At 43.9% G+C, this 22,365-nt stretch overlaps 1 protein-coding gene across 1 annotated transcript; it reads left to right on the plus strand.

Moving 5' to 3' along the window:
* Positions 1–97: 97 nt before the first annotated feature.
* LOC311130508 (elongation factor 1-delta-like) lies at positions 98–17,922 on the plus strand. The gene is made up of 8 exons (XM_084163266.1): positions 98–500; positions 9,561–9,681; positions 9,777–9,848; positions 16,407–16,491; positions 16,591–16,700; positions 16,778–16,975; positions 17,178–17,372; positions 17,522–17,922. Exons 2-8 carry the CDS (start codon positions 9,565–9,567, stop codon positions 17,558–17,560), a joined length of 816 nt encoding a protein of 271 aa, XP_084019392.1. The 5' UTR covers positions 98–500; positions 9,561–9,564; the 3' UTR covers positions 17,561–17,922.
* The last annotated feature ends 4,443 nt before the right edge of the window (positions 17,923–22,365 follow it).

Here is a 22,365-nt window from a genome sequence, read left to right on the forward strand (position 1 = left end):
TTTCTGCATTTGTTATTTATTTAATTTGAAGACTATCCGAATAATGTTTTATTCCAGACAAATATTGAACAAAAAAATCAGTGTGAAAGTCTCTGAAATCAAGTTGCAAACAGTGACCCCTGCTGGCTGAAGAAATTACGTTTTATTAATCAGTTCCTTATTCTGTCATGAGCAAGCGGAGTGCGTGTTGAATTGGAGTATACCAATCCTGGAGAAAAACTGATTGGACAAATGATGAATAAAAGCTCAATTATGACAACACACCGTTCCAGACTTTCATAATATTATAATCCTAAAATATTATTTTCAGTAGGATAATTTGTAAATCAACCGTACAACAACCCGGCGTTTAAAAGAACAGGGCCCTTTCCCGTGGTCCCCCCCACACCTTCGGTGGACGCCTATTCTATTTTCCCACTCTTCCCCCTTTCTGTTCTAGGCTCCTAGCTGAACAAGCACACGAGGAACACCGGACCCGTTAACAACCGAAATACAGAATAGTAAGTAACTGACCGCTCGCTTTTCCAGCCGGGGAATGAACATGGTAGTCGCTAGTCAAATTGTTTGGTGTGAGGGAGAGCTAATGTGAACAGTTAACGTTAAGAAGAGAGAAATGTCCGACAACAATGACAGCCCAAGCCGGGGCCGACCGGCTAAATATGAATATCAACAGAAGCTGAGATATTCAGGAAAAATAAAGATAATTCATTGCTAATGGATCTAGACGGTTGGCTAAAATGTTTTAGTTTACAAAGTCTTCAATTTGGCAGTGGCACCACCTACCTCGATGCACCACCTACCTCGATGTCTTGAGAGTGACGGAAGATGTCTCAACGACAGAGCGAGCCGGTGACGTTAAATTGTTACATTATAACATGGCCATCAAAGGAATAACACCGCTGTTGATAATGTGTTTCTTATCACTGTCTTAAATGACAACCTCAAAATTATGCCTCTGACCCCTTGTTATATGCTCTTAAGAATTGGAGAAGCGGGTAGCCTATTACATTAGTCCTTCTTTGTCATACGTCTAGTAAAATGTGGCTTTGGTTATTGATTATTAATTGAATGACACAAAAATATAAACGTTTTGGTTGCAATGACGCAGTCTTAAAATAGTCAGCCACCCCCACGGCCCCAATCCGAATGTGCCACGAAGAACCCAAGGCACGTTTAGCCAATTATTGACGCTGTCACACTTTGTATGTAGGCCTACTGTACACTCCTATGTTGTAGCCTTTTCCCCAAAGGTGTTGATTTTCCGGTAGGTCAGGAATGCAGTATTATAATGTTTGTTTGTTTGTTTGTTCATGGCTCGCGGCTGAATGAATGAAAAGAACGTGTTGCGCATTCTAATCACGAAAGTTGTTTGGTCTCACACTCACCAAGGAAGGTGAGTTACATATATATTTTTATATCTAGGCCAACTATAGGGTGTTTTACACACCTATCATGCAGGAAATCATTTTCTTAACAGCCAACTATCAAGATGTGAATAATTCTAACAATCAAAATAATCTCAAATATATATTTTAATAGGATTTAAAGCACATGGCTCAGCAATAGTAGCCTACAGCCAAGTTGTTTTTATTAGTAGTACTAAAAAACGATTGGGGGAAAAAACACATCTAGATGGGTATAAGGAAATGTATTTCCTGTTTCACAATGTTATGCTATGGTATGAATCATCAATTATGCATGATTTGCTTGCCATCAAAACCACAGCTTCATCCTGGACTGCTAATGACTCAGAAGTCTTTGCTGTGGCAGGTTATGTTGTGTAATCTACTGTATAGAATCTAGAATTCTATTTCTATGATGTATACACAGAACATACAGGATTCGTCCCAAATTGCACCCTATTCCCTTTATAGTACACTACTTTTGACCAGAGCCCTAAAGGACTATAAACGGAATAGCGTGCCACTTGGGACGCTCAACATTGAGGTTGGTCCTACCTGCATTAGTTCTGATTGAGCATTCCAGGACTGTTACTGTTATCACGACACGCCATTCATTCAACAACGCCCCTCAGTAACTTTGCTGAGTGATCATATTTTATTTAATGCCCTTTTAAGGTTATGGAGCAACTTTTTCAGTTTGCATGCAGAATATGCATACTTTGATATACACTACTGTTCAAAAGTTTGGGGTCACTTACAAATGTCCTTGTTTTTGAAAGAAAAGTAAACATTTTTGTCCATTAAAATAAAAAGCCATATCTCAGACTGCCCATCTTCATCTTATCTTTTTATTGGCCAGTCTGAGATATGGCTTTTTCTTTGCAACTCTGCCTAGAAAGTCAGCATCCCGGAGTCGCCTCTTCACTGTTGACGTTGAGACTGGTGTTTTGCGGGTACTATTTAATGAAGCTGCCAGTTGAGGACCTGTGAGGCGTCTGTTTCTCAAACTAGACACTAATGTATTTGTCCTCTTGCTCAGTTGTGCACCGGGGCCTCCCACTCCTCTTTCCATTCTGGTTAGAGCCAATTTGCGCTGTTCTGTGAAGGGAGTAGTACACAGCATTGTACGAGATCTTCAGTTTCTTGGCAATTTCTCGCATGGAATAGCCTTCATTTCTCAGAACAAGAATAGACTGACGAGTTTCAGAAGAAAGTTATTTGTTTCTGCCCATTTTGAGCCTGTAATCGAACCCACAATTGCTGATGCTCCAGATACTCAACTAGTCCCAAGAAGGCCAGTTTTATTGCTTCTTTAATCAGCACAACAGTTTTCAGCTGTGCTAACATAATTGCAAAAGGGTTTTCTAATGATCAATTAGCCTTTTAAAATGATAAACTTGGATTAGCAAACACAATGTGCCATTGGAACACAGGCCTGATGGTTGCTGATAATGGACCTCTGTAAGCCTATGTAGATATTCCATTAAAAATCAGCCGTTTCCAGCTACAATAGCCATTTACAACATTAACAATGTCTACACTGTATTTCTGATCAATTCAATGTTATTTTAATGGACTAAAAAATTGTAAGTGACCCCAAACTTTTGAACGGTAGTAAATGCTGTCATTATTGGCATTTGCTTATGATTGTCCTTGTGATTGTCTTGAATACGTTTTCATTAGCGTAGTTCTTTAGTTGGCCATGATGGCATCTATTGGTTGCCATATAAAGACTATATACGTGGACCTGAATAGAGGCCGTTTGTCCAGAGACATCTACTATGGGCTACCGTCCGAAGTATGAGAATCCCAAGAACTCCAGAATATAACATTGGACATGAGGGGTTGTGTTCAGAAGGCATGAAATATGAGTAAAACTTGTGAAATGGAGGCACTAGCCTATACTACTTGGTGAACACTGAAGATGTTTTCTCCTGTTTGTGCTCTTCGAACACAACCGGTGAAGTGGACATCATCCATCGTTCAGTTCATCATTCATCCGCCGTTGGTCTGCTGGATCTGGCTCTTTGTCCGTTCTTTTCCTTTCTCTTCCTTTCCTGCATGCCTCAATGCATTCTGGGATTGATCCATTGAATTCTCTTAGCTCAGTTTAACGTACAAAGTAAAAATGGCAGAGTCCAATGGATCAATTTCTCTCTCTCTAAACTTCTCTCTGTGTAACTAACCCTCTAGCCTGTCCCTGTCACTCTGTCTCTCTCTTTCTCTGCTTCGGATCAAAGATGATGCCTCAGCGGAACCCCCCGTGTTCAGCAATGGATCAGTCTGATCCTGATCTCCCTCCCAGCCGCTGCCAGGTGGACTGTACCAATGAGGTGGCAGTAGAGGGGGGCCAGAGGAATGGGGGTGGTGTCGCTTTGTCCTCCCCAGAGAGCAGCAGCGTGAACGGAGACGGCAACCGGAAGCGTAGTGGTAAGAGCCGTCGCCGTCGGAAACGCTCCACTCAACCTGACAACCGCCCAGCATCCGTTGCCGTGGAGATGCATCCGCCTCCACCACCTGGCCAGGGGGACGGTAGCCATGCCCCTGTCCCTGACACCCCCAGCACGGTCCTGCTCGGCATGCGGTCTGAGTGTGGATCTGTGTGGTTTGACCGCAGTGTGTATGAGCAGGCTGAGAGTCTGTATCACTGCTGGTTGACACGCTCTGCCAACTGGGCAAAGACACGGCCCAGCAGCTCACCCTCGCCCCCTGCCCTGGCTGCTGACAACCACCCCACCTCCCCTCCACCCTCACCCCCTGCCCCGAGCCACCCCACCACCCTTCCAGCCATAGTAGCTGAAGAGCATTGGGTTGTTGCAGAGCCCCTGCAGCCAGCAGCCTCAGACTTCCTGGCCCTGCCCGCCAACAGCGCCGCCACACCAGACGAGGGTTACCTGTCCCTGGCCCATACCCCGCCGGCGGCCTCTCCACTGACCTCGGCCCAGGCCCCTGGCCAGCTGGTGAACGGGCTGCCCCGTCTCCCCATGGAGCTGCTGAGGGGCGTGTGGCTGGAGAAGCATCTCTACGACCGGGCCGAGGCCGCCTTCTACCAGAGCCTCTGCGGCAACAACCGCTCTCCCAACAGCAACAACCTGGTTGGTGGAGCCTCCACCTCACGTACCAACCCTAACGCTCCCTCAACCTCAAGGGGTAGTGGAGACCACCCACAGAGTCTTATGGAAGAGGAGGAAGTGTTAGAAGAAGCAGCCATGGTCTCACAGGGGAAGGACGAAGTCTTCCACTCTCTGCGCACCATTCAGGAGGAGGAGGAACCTGCTGACATCACAGAGGAGGAAGGTGTGGCCATGTACTTCCTGCATCCAGACAGTGAGAGGGTGTGGCTAGACCGGGGAGGCTACGAGGATGCAGAGAGACGTTTCTACGGTTATCACCAGAATGTACCTGTGGAGTCAACAGTAGCCAACAGAGAGGAGAGGGCTCTTGGGGAAGAAGATACTGCGGCGTCAGCAACGTCATCGCCAGCATCACCGGTCACATGCAACGGCCTTCTGAGGGAGAAGTATGACCCATCCCAGGAGTCTGGACCTCCACAAAAAAAACCAGCTTCATTTGACTCTTTCTCCTTTTCATTGCCGTTTTCTTTCTTGAATTGGTTCATTTGTTTTATTTCTTTACTTGTTTTCTGTGTTTTTGTTTGCTCATTTGTCTGTTTTTTATTTGCTTTACCCTTTTCATTTGTGTTTTCTTGCATGATTATTTATTTTACTCAATGTTGGTGGTCTTCAAAGATTTGTCCCAGGGGCGCAACTTTGGTTTTAGAAGGGGGGGGGGACATAACCTGGTGGGGGTCCTCCCTCAGAATGTTTTGGACATTCTAATGCTCATTTCATGCTTTTCTACACAATCTAATACAACCCTTTTGGGGTCATTTTGTGGTCACTTTTATTATAAATAAGAATAGAATATGTTTCTAAACACTTCTACATGAATAAATTGTGAATAATGATGAGTGAGAAAGTTATAGAAACACATATCATACCCCCCCCAAAAATGCTAACCTCCCCTGTTATTGTAATGGTGAGGAGTTGGCCTGTCTTGGGGGTATGATATTTGTGCATCTAACTTTCTCACACGTCATTATTCACGATTCATTCAGGATTATACGTAATCATGGTAGCATCCACATTAATGTAGAAGTGCTTAAAAACATTATGTTCTTATTTACAATAAAAGTGACTCCAAAATGACACAATACATTATTTACAATTTCATTTCTATTGGGCACAAAATCATCTGAAACAACCAAAACAAACAGCAAATGCATCCAACACATTTTGTAGAGTCACAAGCTTCATGTAGTCATTGAGTGCTATGAATGTGGGACCAAATACATAACTTTTTACAACTTTCTAATACACATAAGTGAAATTGTCCCAATACTTTTGCTCCCCTAAAATGGGTGGGGGGTGGGAGACTATGTACAAAAAGTGTTGTAATTTCTAAACGGTTCCCCCGATATGGATGAAAATACCCTCAAATAAAAGCTGACAGTCTGCACTTTAAGTTGATAGTCATTGTTTGATTTCAAATCCAAAACTTTGGAGTATAGAGGCAAAATAAGAAAAAATGCTTCACTGTCCGAATAATTACGGAGGGCACTGTAATTCATACCATATGCCTAAAAGTACTGTAGAGCTCCTTTTGTCGTACAGTATTCCATATAAGGCATCCAGACCTTATTAAAGTTGCACAGTATACCCTTAATCTTGTAATAAATCAAATGTAGTGATACAAAATCTCATTTCTGCCATCCATTGTGACATTTTGGGAGGATAACCAACCTTCCAATTAATGGCAATGCATTTCTAAGCCACTATAAATACTAGGTTACATTTTCTTCTGATAAGTCTCCATTATCAACGTTTCCAAGCAAACAAAAACAGGGAGAAGGGTGGTCTTAAACTGCAGTAATTTATGTCTGAGATTACATTGCATTCAGAAAGTATTCAAACCCCTTGGTTTTTTACCACATTTTGTTACATTACAGCCTTATTCTAAAATGGATTGCATTGATTTGTTCATCAATCTACACACAATACCCCATAATGACAAAGCAAAAACAGCTTTTTAGAAATGTTTGCAAATGTATTAAAAATAAAAACGGAAATATTACATTTACATAAGTATTCAGACCCTTTACTCAGCACCTTTTGGCAGCGATTACAGCCTCGAGTCTTCTTGGGTATGACGCTACAAGCGTGGCACACCTGTATTTGGGGCGTTTCTCCCATTCTTCTCTGCAGATCCTCTCATGCTCTTGTCAGGTTGGATGGGGAGCGTCACTGCACAGCTATTTTCAGGTCTCTCTAGAGATGTTCGATTGGGTTGAAGTCCAGGCTCTGGCTGGGCCACTCAAGGACATTTAGAGAATTGTCCCGAAGCCACTCCTGCGTTGTCTTGGCTGTGCGCTTAGGGTCATTGTCCTGTTGGAAGGTGAACCTTTGCCCCAGTCTGAGGTCCTGAGCGCTCTGGAGCAGGTTTTCATCAAGGATCTCTCTGTACTTTGCTCCGTTCATCTTTCCCTCGATCCTGACTAGTCTCCCAGTACCTGCCGCTGAAAAACATCCTCACACCATGATGCTACCACCACCATGCTTCACCGTAGGGATGGTGACATGACGCTTGGCATTCAGGCCAAAGAGTTAAATCTTGGTTTCATCAGACCAGAGAATCTTTCACATGATCTGAAAGTCTTTAGGTGCCTTTTGGCAAACTCCAAGCGGGCTGTCGTGCCTTTGTGGAGTGGCTTCCGTCTGGCCACTCTACCATAAATGCCTGATTGGTGGAGTGCTGCAGAGATGGTTGTCTTTCTGGAAAGTTCTCCCATCTCCACAGAGGAACTCTGAAGCTCTGTCAGAGTGACCATCGGGTTCTTGGTCACCTCCCTGACCAAGGCCCTTCTCCCCCGATTGCTCAGTTTGGCCGGGCGGCCAGCTCTAGGAACAGTCTTGGTGGATCCAAAGTTCTTCCATTTAAGAATGATGGAGGGAGGCCACTGTGTTCTTGGGGATCTTCAATGCCGCAGAACGTTTTTGGTACCCTTCCCCAGATCTGTGCCTCGACACAATCCTGTCTCGGAGCTCTACGGACAATTCCTTCGAACTCATGGCTTGTTTTTTGCTCTGACATTCACTGTCAACTGTGGGACCTTATGTAGACGTGTGTGCCTTTTCCAAATCATGTCAAATTAATTGAATTTACCACAGGTGGACTAGAAACATCTCAAGGATGATCAATTGAAACCGGATGCACCTGAGCTCAATTTCGAGTCTCATAGCAAAGTGTCTGAATACTTATGTAAATAAGGTAATTCAGTGTTTTATATTTGCCAACATTTCTAAACCTGTTTTCGCTTTGTCATTATGGGGTATTGTGTGTAGTTAGATAAAAATAAAAATCCATTTTAGAGTAAGGCTGTAATGTAACAAAGTGGAAAAAGTCAAGGTGTCTGAATACTTTCCGAATACGCTGTATGTGAACATGACTGGGCATTTAAACGTATCTGTATCAATTCATCAGTAGTGTCTCCCAGGTCTTCCTCACATTTTTGTTTTACATGTTTTGTCATCGGGAAAACATTTTACATTTTAGTAGACGCTCTTATCCAGAGCGACTTACAGGAGCAATTAGGGTTAAGTGCCTTGCTCAAGGGCACATCGACAGATTTTTCACCTAGTCGGCTCGGTGATTAGAACCAGCGACCTTTCGGTTACTGGCACAACGCTCTTAACCACTAAGCTACCTGCCGCCCTCTATCAACCCTTAATACAGTTTTGTAAATCAACTTTGTCAGACTACCTTAAAATAGTTTCAATCTTTGAAGCTTCAGGCTTGTCCAGTGTTTGCTGCACATAGAGAATAGTGTTGTATCTGCAAAAGTTCACCTCAGCGCCGTCACAGACAGATCTTCCCGGTCTGCCTGACCCTGATGAGACCCCTGTCACCATCTGATCCTGCTCAGATGAGGCATGACAAAGAATGACCTTGGTGTACATTTATACATTATATTATCCAAGAATAGAATAAATGGTTCAATAATTGAAATGACCATTATTCCCAGATACCAGACTGTAGCCTACCCATCAACTCAAGATGGAACTTTGTATCCATTCACTGATTGTTAAAATATTATACTGCAAAATTCACCTGAGCTCCGTAGACTGGTCTTCCATGGCTGTCTGACCCTGCTGGGACACCTGTCACCATCTGATCCTGCTAAGACATGAAGAGCATAGTGTTGTGTACTGACTGTGCATCATGACCGTGAAGCCTGTAGAGCTGTGAATACAGTGTCAGTGTGACAAGTAGGGAATTAGCTAGGGAAACTGGCAGATCAATAACGTTATTGCTATACTGACTGGGATTGGGGCAAAGATAATACCTAACATTAGCCAACTTTTGGCTAGCTCTAATGATATATCAACAGGTGAAAATGAGCCAAGTTAATTTACTTCTGTTGAAACAGGACAAAACTTAGGCTACAAAACATTTCCATACACACAACAGCTTTTAGATACTGCAGTGTGACCTGACAGATGACTAGAGCTGAACTGGCTGTGGTAGCTACTAGCTAGATAACGTTAGTTCATTCACTCCAGACAGAACTTCAGTCAAGATGGGATGAAACATTAGCTAATGTTACGTGTTAGTTACATTACTAGCTCAGCACTGGGAATAAATACTATTTTTTTGTTCAGTCTAATAGCAGTTACCTTGCCAGCTATATCAGTCAAATAAAGAGTAGCCAGTTTCTGCTCTGCTTGCTTTTACAACTCGGAGAAAAAGCACAACAGCTGCCTCTGTTCGCACGCTCTGTGGTGTCTGCACAGTCCTAAATCCATCCGTCTGAAACCACCAAACAGCCTACCTGACCGCTCTGAGGCATCCACATGGTCCTAAAGCGCACCGATACCACTTTTTGTATCACAATGCAATGCTAAAACTGGGGGGGACAAATATGCAATTTCAGAATGTGCAGTTCAGTGAATTCCCCCCCCCCCCATCCCCAGTGAAAGTTGCGCCCCTGATTTATCCTACTTCTAAGGATGATGGGGGGGGGGGGGGGGATTTCACTGAATTACTAAACGTTGGATCCCTCTCTTCTGTCACTCATCTGCCTCCTCTCCTTCTCTGTAGCATCATGAGTGCAGCAGTAGACTACCTAGCCCAGGAGAAGATCTGGTTTGATAAACCTCGCTACGATGAGGCAGAGAGAGATTTCTACGAACGCATGAATGGCACCTCACACCCAGCACAAGTAGGTAGTTTATCTGTGTGTGAATCCTCTCCCCAGTCTGTCATGTGTGTGTGCGCATCAGTGTCTGACCTGGTCCCCTGTACTTTACACTATAGGAGCTGGGAGCCAACAGCATCCTGCAGGACATAGCCCGGGCCAGAGAAAACATCCAGAAGTCCCTAGCAGGAGTGAGTGTAATATAATGCACATCTGAGCCTTCATACACCCCATCTCTCACATTATCTGCTTTAAAGCTGCACTGAAAGTAAGATCATCACCTTTTTAATGTAGATCATCTTTTGTAGTGTGTTATATGGTCAAAGACCCCCCCCCCCCCCCCACACACACACACACACACACACACATGGCCAAATGTATGTGGACACCTGCTAGTCGAACATCTCATTCATGGGCATTAATATGGAATTGGTCCCTGTCGTATAAATATTTGACTCAAAAGTAGTCAACTCAAAAATATCTCTCAAACTGGAGCTTGTGAATCCAAAAATTAGACTTTTATTATCTAATAACAAAAGCCGAGCAGTTCCATGGAACGACTGTGTCGCTTTGGCTTAGCGCTCCCTTTTATACACACACAAATGCACAAACATGCTTACATGGCAAATACAGTTACCCCCTTATGGCAAATTCCTAACTTATTTTAGTTCTGCACCACCCTTTTTCAACGTCCAGCTGTCACACAATGTCCACTCCAAAAGGTCATGAATGCTTTTTTCTATATGAAGCCTCTCATCTTATCATTCTATTGGCTGCGTGGCTCAGGCCCCTTCTTAAAAAAGAACTAATGTAAAGCATACTGTGTCCATAATAAGTATATGGGTTATAGGTTAAGAGCTTTTGTGAAAGAGCACATGCATTCATTTAAAACATAGTGTATATACTACATGGCTATATTCCTTATTTAAGCATGCATCTGGATTATAAAATATCAAACATGTTTATTATATTTTACCTTTGGCATCTCCCTACATTTTCCTTAATGATACATAAAATATTTATATATCCCCTCTTTGCTGCTTTAACAGCCTCCACTCTTCTGGGAAGGCTTTCCACTAGATGTTGGAACATTGCTGCTGGGACTTGCTTCCATTCGACCACCAGAGCATTAGTGAGGTCAGGCACTGATGTTGGGTGATTAGGCCTGGCTCGCAGTCGGCGTTCCAATTCATCCCAAAGGTGTTCGATGGGGTTGAGGTCAAGTTCTTCCACACCCATCTCGACAAACCATTTCTGTATGGATCTCATTTTGTGCGCTGGGGCATTGTCATGCTGAAACAGGAAAGGGCCTTCCCCAAACTGTTGCCACAAAGTTGGAAGCACAGAATCGTCTAGAATGTCATTGTAAGCTGTAGCATTAAGATGTCCCTTCACTAGAACTAAGGGGCCTAGCCCGAACCATGAAAAACAGCCCCAGACCATTATTCCTCCTCCAACAAAGGTTACAGTTGGCACTATGCATTGGGGCAGGTAGCGTTCTCCTGGCATCCGCCAAACCCAGATTTGTCTGTCCGACTGCCAGATGATGAAGCGTGATTCATCACTCCAGAGAAGGTGTTTCCACTGCTCCAGAGTCCAATGGCAGCGAGTTTTACTCCACTCCAGCTGACACTTGGCATTGCACATGGAGATCTTCGGCTTGTGTGCGGCTGCTCGTCCATGGAAACCCATTTCATGAAGCTCCCAACGAACAGTTATTGTGCTGACGTTGCTTCCAGAGGCAGTTTGGAACTCTATAGTGAGTGTTGCAACCGAGGGCCGATGATTTTTACATGCTACATGCTTCAGCATTCGGCGGTCCCGTTCTGTGAGCTTGTGGCCTACCACTTTGCGGCTGAGCCATTGTTGCTCCTAGACGTTTCCACTTCACAATAAAAGCACTTACAGTTGACCAAGGCAGCTCTCGCAGGGCAGAAACTGACTTGTTGGAAAGGTGCCGTCCTATGACGGTGCCACGTTGAAAGTCACTTAGCTCTTCAGTAAGGCCATTCTACTGTCAATGTTTGTCTATGGAGATTGCATGGCTGTGTGCTCTATTTTATACACCTGTCACTGAAATAGCCGTGTGTACGTACGTACATACATACGTACGTACATACATACATACATGCATACAGTACCAGTCAAACGTTTAGACACACCTACTCATTCAAGGGTATTTCTTTATTTTTACAATTTTCTACATTGTAGAATAATAATAATAATAATAGTGAAGACATCAAAACTATGAAATAACACATATGGAATCATGTAGTAACCAAAAAAGTGTTAAACAAATCAAAATATATTTTATATTTCAGATTCTTCAAATAGCCACCCTTTGCCTTGATGACAGCTTTGCACACTCTTGGCATTCTCTCAACCAGCTTCACCTGGAATGCTTTTCCAACAGTCTTGAAGGAGTTCCCACATATGTAGTCCCGTGTAGCTCAGTTGGTAGAGCATGGCGCTTGCAACGCCAGGGTTGTGGGTTCGTTTCCCACGGGGGGCCAGTATGGGAAAAAAATTAATAATAATAATGTATGCACTCACTAACTGTAAGTCGCTCTGGATAAGAGTGTCTGCTAAAATGACTAAAATGTAAAATGCTGAGCACTTGTTGGCTGCTTTTCCTTCACTCTGCCAACCGACTCATCCAAAACCATCTCAATTGGGTTGAGGTCGGGGGATTGTGGAGGCCAGGTCATCTGATGCAGCAATCATCACTCTCCTTCTTGGGAAAATAGCCCTTACACAGCCTGGAGGTGTGTTGGGTCATTGTCTTGTTGAAAAACAAATTATAGTCCTACTAAGGCCAAACCAGATGGGATGCCGTATTGCTGCAGAATGCTGTGGTAGCCATGCTGGTTAAGTGTGCCTTGAATTCTAAATAAATCACACAGTGTCACCAGCAAAGCACCCCCACACCATAACACCACCACCTCCATGCTTTACGGTGGGAAATACATATGCAGAGATGATCCGTTCAACCACACCGCCTCTCACAAAGACACGGCGGTTGGAACCAAAAATCTCAAATTTGGAAAAATCTCAAATTTGGAAATTTGGACTGGTAAAGCTAATGAACTTATCCTCTGCAGCAGAGGTAACTCTGGGTCTTCCATTCCTGTGGCGGTCCTCATGAGAGCCAGTTTCATTATAGCGCTTGATGGTTTTTGCGACTGCACTTGAAGAAACTTTCAAAGTTCTTAATGTTCCGTATTGACTGACCTTCATGTCTTAAAGTAATGATGGACTGTCGTTTCTCTTTGCTTATTTCAGCTGTTCTTGCCATAATATAGACTTGGTCTTTTACCAAATAGGGCTATCTTCTGTATACCCCCCCTACCTTGTCACAACACAACTGATTGGCTCAAACGCATTAAGAAGGAAATAAATTCCACTGTTGAGCTAACGTGTGCTAATGTGATTAGCATGACTGTTTTAAGTAACAGCAAACTTTCCAGGACATAGACATGTCTTATATGGGCAGAAAGCTTACATTCTTGTTATTCTAACTGCACTGTCCAATTTACAGTAGCTATTACAGTGAAAATATACCATGCTATTGTTTGAGGAGAGTGCACAACAACAAAACTTATCACAGCAACTGGTTTGATACATTCACCTCTGAAGGTAAATAATGTACTTACATTCAGTAATCTTGCTCTGATTTGTCTTCCTAAGGGTCCCAGAGATGAGATGTAGCATAGTTTTGTTTGATCAAATCCATTATTATATTCAAATGTAGGAACTGGGTTCTATAGTTTGAACCCCTGCTGTCTCTGGCTCCACACCCACCCCGCCCGGCCATCTAGATGTGTGAAAGTTAGTGTATAAGCTAATGATCCATCATGTATGACATTCCTGGGAGTGTGTAAACTTACATTTTGTATTACCGTATCATTTTTGTATATTCTCTATAGTTATGTACTTGAAAATGTATCAATTGACCAATTCGGCACATTTGGGCAGACTTGATACAACATAGTCCAGTATTGCAATGCTTCACTGGATCAATCTGAAACTTTGCACACACATTGCTGCCAACACACACTGCTGCCATCTAGAGGCCAAAATCTAAATTATGCCTAAACTGCAATAATATATTGTGGCCTTTCTCTTGCATTTCAAAGATGATGGAACCAAAAAAAAAAGAACGCATGTTTTTTTGTTTGTATTATCTTTTACCAGATCTAATGTGTTATATTCTCCTACATTAATTTCCCATTTCCACAAACCTCAGTGTTTTCTTTCAAATGGTATCAAGAATATGCATCTCCTTGCTTCAGGTCCTGAGCTACAGGCAGTTAGATTTGGGTATGTCATTTTAGGCGAAAATTGAAAAAAATGGGTCTTATCCTTAAGAGGTTAACTTTTTTGGTTACTACATGATTCCATATGTGTTATTTCATAGTTTTGATGTCTTAACTAATATTCTACAATGTAGAAAATAGTAAAAATATGGAAAAACCCTGGAATGAGTAGGTGTGTCCAAACTTTTGACTGGTACTGTATAAACAAACCTTTCTGAACTGGCCATATCTGACGACCCAGCTAAGACTGTTTCACAGCAACATTCTGTTTGACTAGCTAGGCGTGTTTATGTTGACCCTGAGCTGCTGACAAGATCCTTGAATACCCTGGGTCATATTCATTAGTGCACGCAACAGAAATCGTTTTTCAACAAAAATGAGAGTTTCTTATTGGACAAGTTCAGGTAATCGTGCCCCATTTCAGTTTGTTTTCTTCCTTTTGGTTTCTAGTGAACACAACCCAGGCCTATCACTTTCACTTAGAGAACAAACGGGTGTGTTTGATTTTCATGCTCTTTTTTAGCGAACAGGAAATCCAAAAGTGTGATTTCACGAGCCGTCACAAGTGTCTTTGTCTGTGTTTCATTTCAGCCCTAGCCATTCCTGCTCTAGCCATACCTGCATGTTTCAGTAGCATATTGTGGCTTGTAACGCTGGTTTAAGCCTTGTGTGTGTGTGTGTGTGTGTGTGTGTGGGTTTGCATGACTGACTAACACTTCATTCGTCTGCCAATTCCCCTGTAGACCAGTCCTCTGTATACCTCTGCCTGAGCCCTCTTGTAGACCAGTCCTGTGTATACCTCTGCCTGAGCCCTCCTGTAGACCAGTCCTGTGTATACCTCTGCCTGAGCCCTCCTGTAGACCAGTCCTGTGTATACCTCTGCCTGATCCCTCCTGTAGACCAGTCCTGTGTATACCTCTGCCTGAGCCCTCCTGTAGCTCTGTTTCCTTTCAACCACTGTCCCCTCAGCACCTTCAACCTAATTCAACTCTCTCCCTCCTTCCATCCTACCTTCCCTCCATCCTACCTTCCCTCCATCCTACCTCCCCTCCTTCCTTCCATCCCTCCCAACCCTACAGCTGAAGAATTCACTGTTACCTAGCAGAGGCTCTGCTCAACCCCAGAACCACTATTCTGTAAGTGTCCCACCCTGTGTGACAGTAGCTAGCTACCCCTTACTGAGAGCAATGTGACACTCACACAAACCCTTTTTCTGGCCACCCACCCTGACCGTCCTTTCACCCCTATCCACCTCATTCTCCTTGTATGATGGGTATGCTTCTCTCTGTCTCTGTCCCTGTCCACCCTTTTCTGAGCTTACTCTCTCTAGGTGCTGCTAAGATGGACGCCTGTGTTTGTGTATTATTATTAATTTTTTGAAGAGTTGTGATTGGTCAGTGTCAGGCTTCTTATATTTGGACACTTCTCTGTAGAATGTTAGAAGAGTCGACTGAAAACTCCACTGATCATCACCAAGACCACAGACTAGGGATGGGCAATGTTAATAGGATATCCGAATGGACGTTTTGTATTCTAACACTTCATTTGTCCCAGAAAAATGTAGGCCTATGAAAAAGCACAACAAAAAAAAGAATGGAAAAAGCTTTGTCTGAATTAATTTGTCGGTGCTTCATTTAATAAAACGATACACTTTAGCTAGAATGTAGTGTACAGCGCATTGAGCTACTGCTGCTTCAGATGTCATGTGGCTTTGACAGTCCATTGTTTATTTAGCCTACAGATCTGAGGATGTACAAAGTGATTGTTTTATTTTCAAGCTCATTTTCTATCTCGTGGGCTATGGGTTGGGTTTTACATGAAAAGGCATTTTACTATCATAGTGCATTTAGCCCTCCGGTCAGCCCTGACAAGGGTATGCTATTTTCCCCACTTCAAATGGCAATTACCCTATAGGCGCGCACCAACGGAGGTTCCACAGGACCTTACACAGATCAATGTGAAACACTCACCAGAACCTTTTTTTAAACAGAATCAGTTCCATGATGGTGAACATCAGCCTAGGCTAACGGCAACAGTGAGAGGTCTGAAAACAGCACACTGTCTGCTTTTGTGGCATTTTGCGTATTTCTAATTGGTCAAGAGTAGTATTTTTTTTATTTTTTATGTTGACTCTGGATATCCACATTTTTATTTGTTTATTATTCGAATAGTTAAATCATTTAAAATGCCCATCCTTTCCACACTTTCTTCCTGAGTGGGAGGAGCATTGCATGAGCTGCAATTGTAGCTGTCATTCATTGTCTATTCTCTCTGCCTGTAGCTGTATTCATTTATGAACACAACATGTGACATAACTGTGTTGTTCACCCTATTGTGTCCTCAATTTAACTGATCATGTTACCTGGGTTTGGCCAGTAGAGGTCGCTGGTGATTCGCTTACAATGACATGCTAACTTTCGTGTGTGTGTTCAGAGTGCAGCTAATGGGACAGGAGATCAAGGGGAACTCGTCACACAGATCAAGATCCTGGAGCTAGAGAACCACAGTCTGCACCAAGGTATGTGTGTGTGGCGTCTGTGTATCTTACTCAAAGGTGCGTGTGTGCTTCCTTCCATGTGGTCTTACTGACTCTCTTTCCCCTGTGTGCCTTTGTCAGTGGTGGAGGACCTGCGGTCGGCTCTGTCTAAGTTGGAGTGTCGGGTAGCGGTCCTGGAGAAATCCCAGTCGCCAGCTGCAGCCTCCGTCCCTGCAGCACCCTGTACAAATGTAAGCCCCTCTCACGCTGGTCCTGTGTGGTGTGATATATTTGTCTTATATTATTGGTCTACTCCTCACCTCCTCAGGGCACATCCGTCCAGCAGAAGAAGACCAGTTCCCCGGTGGAGGATGAAGATGATGATATGGACCTGTTTGGCAGTGATGAAGAGGAGGATGCGGAGGCCGAGCGAATCAAAGAGCAGAGGCTGAAAGAGTATACAGAGAAGAAGGCCAAGAAACCCACCCTCATCGCAAAGTCCTCTATCCTATTAGACGTCAAGCCTGTATGTCACAGTTCCCACCCACTCTTCCTAATGTGCTCTCCATCACTTTACAGTATTTGATAAATATTTATGATGGTATATTTGTAAATTCCAGTGTGTGTTCATGACATTAATATCTGCCTTCCTGTCTCCTGGTTATGTTCTTCCCCCTTCCCTCCCCCTCTCTCTCCACCTTCCCCTCTCTCTGCTCTCGCTCTCTCAGTGGGATGATGAGACAGACATGGCTAAGCTGGAGGAGTGTGTGAGGTCTGTTGTAGCTGACGGTCTGCTGTGGGGTCAGTCTAAGATGGTTCCCGTGGGTTACGGTATCAGGAAGCTACAGATCCAGTGTGTTGTCGAGGACGACAAGGTGGGGACAGACCTGCTAGAGGAGGAGATCACCAAGTTCGAGGACTACGTGAGTACAGACATGATTCATACACACGCACCTTTGACAGTATGCTATACTGCATGTTCTTGTACAGGTTATCTTACCCAAATGAGAGACGGTTGGAGACTGTTGCGTAGTTTATCTTGATGAATGTTCTCTATTCTCTTGTTCTGCAGGTCCAGAGTGTCGACGTAGCAGCTTTCAACAAGATCTGATTCCACCCTCTTCCTCGTCATTGGGCCCGTCCCACATGGCACCCTATTCTCTTTATAGTGCATTACTTTGGACCAGAACTCTATAGGCCAGGGTTCTCTGTTTTTTATTTCTACCTGGTAGTTAATTGCACTCACCTGGTGTCCCAGGTCTGAATTATCCCCTGATTAGAAGGAGAGGATGAAAAACAGAGGTGTTTCGGCCCTCCAGGACTGGAATTGAAGAACCCTGCTATAGGCCCTGGTCAAAAGTAGTGCACTATATAGAGAATAATGTGTCATTTGGGACTTGGCCATGTTCCCAGTCCGTCCCCTGCTGCAGTTTGTCACATGGTTAATAATAAAGAGCTTTTGGTGAACTTGAACTCCTCTTGTCTCTCTCTCTCTCTGGGTATCAACACATGTAAAGGGCATGTTGGGAACAACTGTAAATTACAATTTGTTGTAAACTTAATGGACAAAGTTTTGCTTAGCTTGTCTTACTAAAAGAGTGAAATCCATCCCTAGATGAGGTAGCCACATGCTCCTACAAGATGCACTGGAGTGTACAAAACATTAGAAACACCTGCTCTTTCCATGAGACTGACAAGGAGAATCCAGGTGAAAGCTATTATCCCTTATTGATGTCACTTGTTAAATCCACTTCAATCAGTGTAGATGAAGGGGAAGGGACAGGTTAAATCATTATTTTAAAGCCTTGAGACAACAGAGACATGGATTGTGTATGTGCCATTCAGAGGGTGAATGGGCAAGACAAAAGATTGAAGTGCCTTTGAACGGGGTATGGTAATAGGTGTCAGGTGCTCCGGTTTGAGTGTGTCAAGAACTGCAATGCTGCTGGGTTTTTCAAGCTCAACAGTTTCCGGTGTGTATAAAGATGGTCCACCACCCAAAGGACAACCAGCCAACTTAACACAACTGTGGGAAGCATTGGCGTCAACATGGGCTAGTATCCCTGTGTAACACTTTCGAAACCTTGTAGTCCATGCCCTGACGAATTGAGGCTGGTCTGAGGGCAAAAGAGGGTGCAACTCAATACTAGGAAGCTGTTCCTAATGTTTTGTACACTGTATATCAGCCATTGATATGCAATACACTATTTTTACATGATGTATTGGCTTATGAAAACAAGCACAATAGATTCATTGACTGTAGAATGTTTTTTATTGGTGAATATTTTAGAAAGTTGACAGCAAAATGGTACACACTAGGAGAAAGGTTATAGGAATGTGGAAAATGTAAGATGACTGGAATTTCTCAGACTCCTGTGATTCACATGGTGTATATTATCAGCTCATATTACAGCCCATTCCTTTTCATTTATCTGCAGAAAATGCTTTCACAGACTGATGTAATGGTTCATTGCTCTAATATCTGTCTCTACCATGTACAGTACATCCTGTGTGCTTCTTTTCTACAACCTCTTCTATTGGGCATCAAACCAAACCAAGCCAAAACCCAGGGCAGAGATCATCTGTGAATTCAGTCTCAACCTTATGGAGGAGTGCCAGTACACCATTTGTCAAGCTGGCGTTGTTGAGGTAGGAAAGAGTTCCTGCCTCATAGTCAAGGAATACTCCAACCCTGGAGGTAATGACGCCCCAATCCTGGAGGTAATGACACCACCAGACACAGATCTCCTTTATGTTGTGCCAGAAAGAGACGCCAGTGGTGCATTCTAAGCTCCAGGACAAAGCATTGCGTCCAAACCGACACTTATTAAAACAGACCATCTCTTTTGATGCTGTCATATGAGACTGCTATTTCAACACCCTCCTCCCCACTCCATGCCACCTCCCAGTAATAACGATCTTTCTCACTTATTTTCAGTGGTGCACACATCACTTGAGCGATGTATGAATCTTGCAGGAACGTTGTCGTGTCTCTTGTGTTTGGTCCATCCTTGTCACAACTCTGTTCTTCTCCATCAGTTGCAGTTTCTTAAATGCTGTATCAGGATTCGGCTGAAGATCAATGTAATCTGCAGCCAGAAAGGAAAATATACTTTACATGTTATTGTAAATATAATCATACTTTTACTTGTAGTTCATAATTTTATTGTAGTTAATTTTTATTTATTTTACCAGGTAAGTTGACTGAGCACACATTCTCATTTACAGCAACGACCTGGGGAATAGTTACAGGGGAGAGGAGGGGGGATGAATGAGCCAATTGGAAGCTGGGGATGATTAGGTGGTCATGATGTTATGAGGGCCAGATTAGGAATTTAACCAGGACACTGGGGTTAACAACCCTACTCTTACGATAAGTACTATGGGATCTTTAGTGACCACAGAGAGTTAATACACCCATTTAATGTCCCATCTGAAAGATGACACCCTACACAGGGCAATATCCCCAATCACTGCACTGGGGCATTGGGATATTTTTTTAGACCAGAGGAAAGGGCGCTTCCTACTGGCCCTCCAACACCACTTCCAGCAGCATCTGGTCTCCCATCCAGGGATCTTGCTACATGTTTGCTTTAACTTGAACTGGATGAACATGTGTGTGTGACCTCTGTGTGTTTGGATGTTTTGATTAGTTGATAATAGGAATGTTTATTTGTCTCTGTCTAAGCCAATAAATAGATGTTCATGATGTTAGCTAATCATTACAGAGCTGTGAGGAAAATTCTGCATAAGTGTTATGAGTTTCTGGTATCGAGAAGTTCATGATGCAAGAGAGTATGGGACACAGATGGAGAGTTTTTCAGACATTATTTAATGGTTACAATAATGGATTCAATGACAGGCGGTACGGACGTAGCCTCTTGTCATATGAATGACTTCCATACAAAATCCCTCAGTTTATACACTGCTCAAAAAAATAAAGGGAACACTAAAATAACACATCCTAGATCTGAATGAATGAAATAATCTTATTAAATACTTTTTTCTTTACATAGTTGAATGTGCTGACAACAAAATCACACAAAAATTATCAATGGAAATCAAATTTATCAACCCATGGAGGTCTGGATTTGGAGTCACCCTCAAAATTAAAGTGGAAAACCACACTACAGGCTGATCCAACTTTGATGTAATGTCCTTAAAACAAGTCAAAATGAGGCTCAGTAGTGAGTGTGGCCTCCACGTGCCTGTATGACCTCCCTACAATGCCTGGGCATGCTCCTGATGAGGTGGCGGATGGTCTCCTGAGGGATCTCCTCCCAGACCTGGACTAAAGCATCCGGCAACTCCTGGACAGTCTGTGGTGCAACGTGGCGTTGGTGGATGGAGCGAGACATGATGTCCCAGATGTGCTCAATTGGATTCAGGTCTGGGGAACGGGCGGGCCAGTCCATAGCATCAATGCCTTCCTCTTGCAGGAACTGCTGACACACTCCAGCCACATGAGGTCTAGCATTGTCTTGCATTAGGAGGAACCCAGGGCCAACCGCACCAGCATATGGTCTCACAAGGGGTCTGAGGATCTCATCTCGGTACCTAATGGCAGTCAGGCTACCTCTGGCGAGCACATGGAGGGCTGTGCGGCCCCCCAAAGAAATGCCACCCCACACCATGACTGACCCACCGCCTAACCGGTCATGCTGGAGGATGTTGCAGCAGCAGAACATTCTCCACGGCGTCTCCAGACTCTGTCACGTCTGTCACGTGCTCAGTGTGAACCTGCTTTCATCTGTGAAGAGCACAGGGTGCCAGTGGCGAATTTGCCAATCTTGGTGTTCTCTGGCAAATGCCAAACGTCCTGCACGGTGTTGGGCTGTAAGCACAACCCCCACCTGTGGACGTTGGGCCCTCATACCACCCTCATGGAGTCTGTTTCTGACCGTTTGAGCAGACACATGCACATTTGTGGCCTGCTGGAGGTCATTTTGCAGGGTTCTGGCAGTGCTCCTCCTGCTCCTCCTTGCACAAAGGCGGAGGTAGCGGTCCTGCTGCTGGGTTGTTGCCCTCCTACGGCCTCCTCCACGTCTCCTGATGTACTGGCCTGTCTCCTGGTAGCGCCTCCATGCTCTGGACACTACGCTGACAGACACAGCAAACCTTCTTGCCACAGCTCGCATTGATGTGCCATCCTGGATGAGCTGCACTACCTGAGCCACTTGTGTGGGTTGTAGACTCCGTCTCATGCTACCACTAGAGTGAAAGCACCGCCAGCATTCAAAAGTGACCAAAACATCAGCCAGGAAGCATAGGAACTGAGAAGTGGTCTGTGGTCACCACCTGCAGAACCACTTCTTTATTGGGGGTGTCTTGCTAATTGCCTATAATTTCCACCTGTTGTCTATTCCATTTGCACAACAGCATGTGAAATGTATTGTCAATCAGTGTTGCTTCCTAAGTGGACAGTTTGATTTCACAGAAGTGTGATTGACTTGGAGTTACATTGTGTTGTTTAAGTGTTCCCTTTATTTTTTTGAGCAGTGTATAATGCTCTCCCGATCTACTTCTGTCCAACATCTGCCAACCATCATTGAGTGTCACTCATCTACCACAATAGCATCCCCATACTTGGTGTTGTCACCCCAGACAGGCCATTCCCTCACGTACACCTTCTAAGATTATCACAAGTGGCCCCCAAACTATCTTGGCACGCAGACCTTCTGTCCCTCCCCAGTGACCTCTATAACACATGGCGTGTCCTTGTCCTCGCTCCCTCACATACATCTTATGAGTTTTACATACATGAATGAATCTTGTATCACAAATCATTATAACAATAAGTCTGGCGTTGGGAAAGTTCGGCTGGTCATAAATAGCAGGGAAACTAAAGAGAAGAAATGAAACCTACGTGGGAAATACCTTGAGACTCTGCATTAAGTAATTATGTTATAGTCACTT

This window comes from Coregonus lavaretus (assembly GCF_964263955.1).
Source record: "Coregonus lavaretus genome assembly, chromosome: 6".
NCBI lineage: Eukaryota > Metazoa > Chordata > Actinopteri > Salmoniformes > Salmonidae > Coregonus > Coregonus lavaretus.

Coding starts and splice junctions, on each gene's coding strand:
- LOC311130508 (XM_084163266.1), top strand. CDS start 9,565: ATGAGTGCAGCAGTAGACTACCTAGCCCAGGAGAAGATCTGGTTTGAT. Junction 16,701..16,777: donor CTGCAGCACCCTGTACAAAT/GTAAGCCCCTCT, acceptor TCACCTCCTCAG/GGCACATCCGTCCAGCAGAA. Junction 16,976..17,177: donor TCCTATTAGACGTCAAGCCT/GTATGTCACAGT, acceptor TCGCTCTCTCAG/TGGGATGATGAGACAGACAT.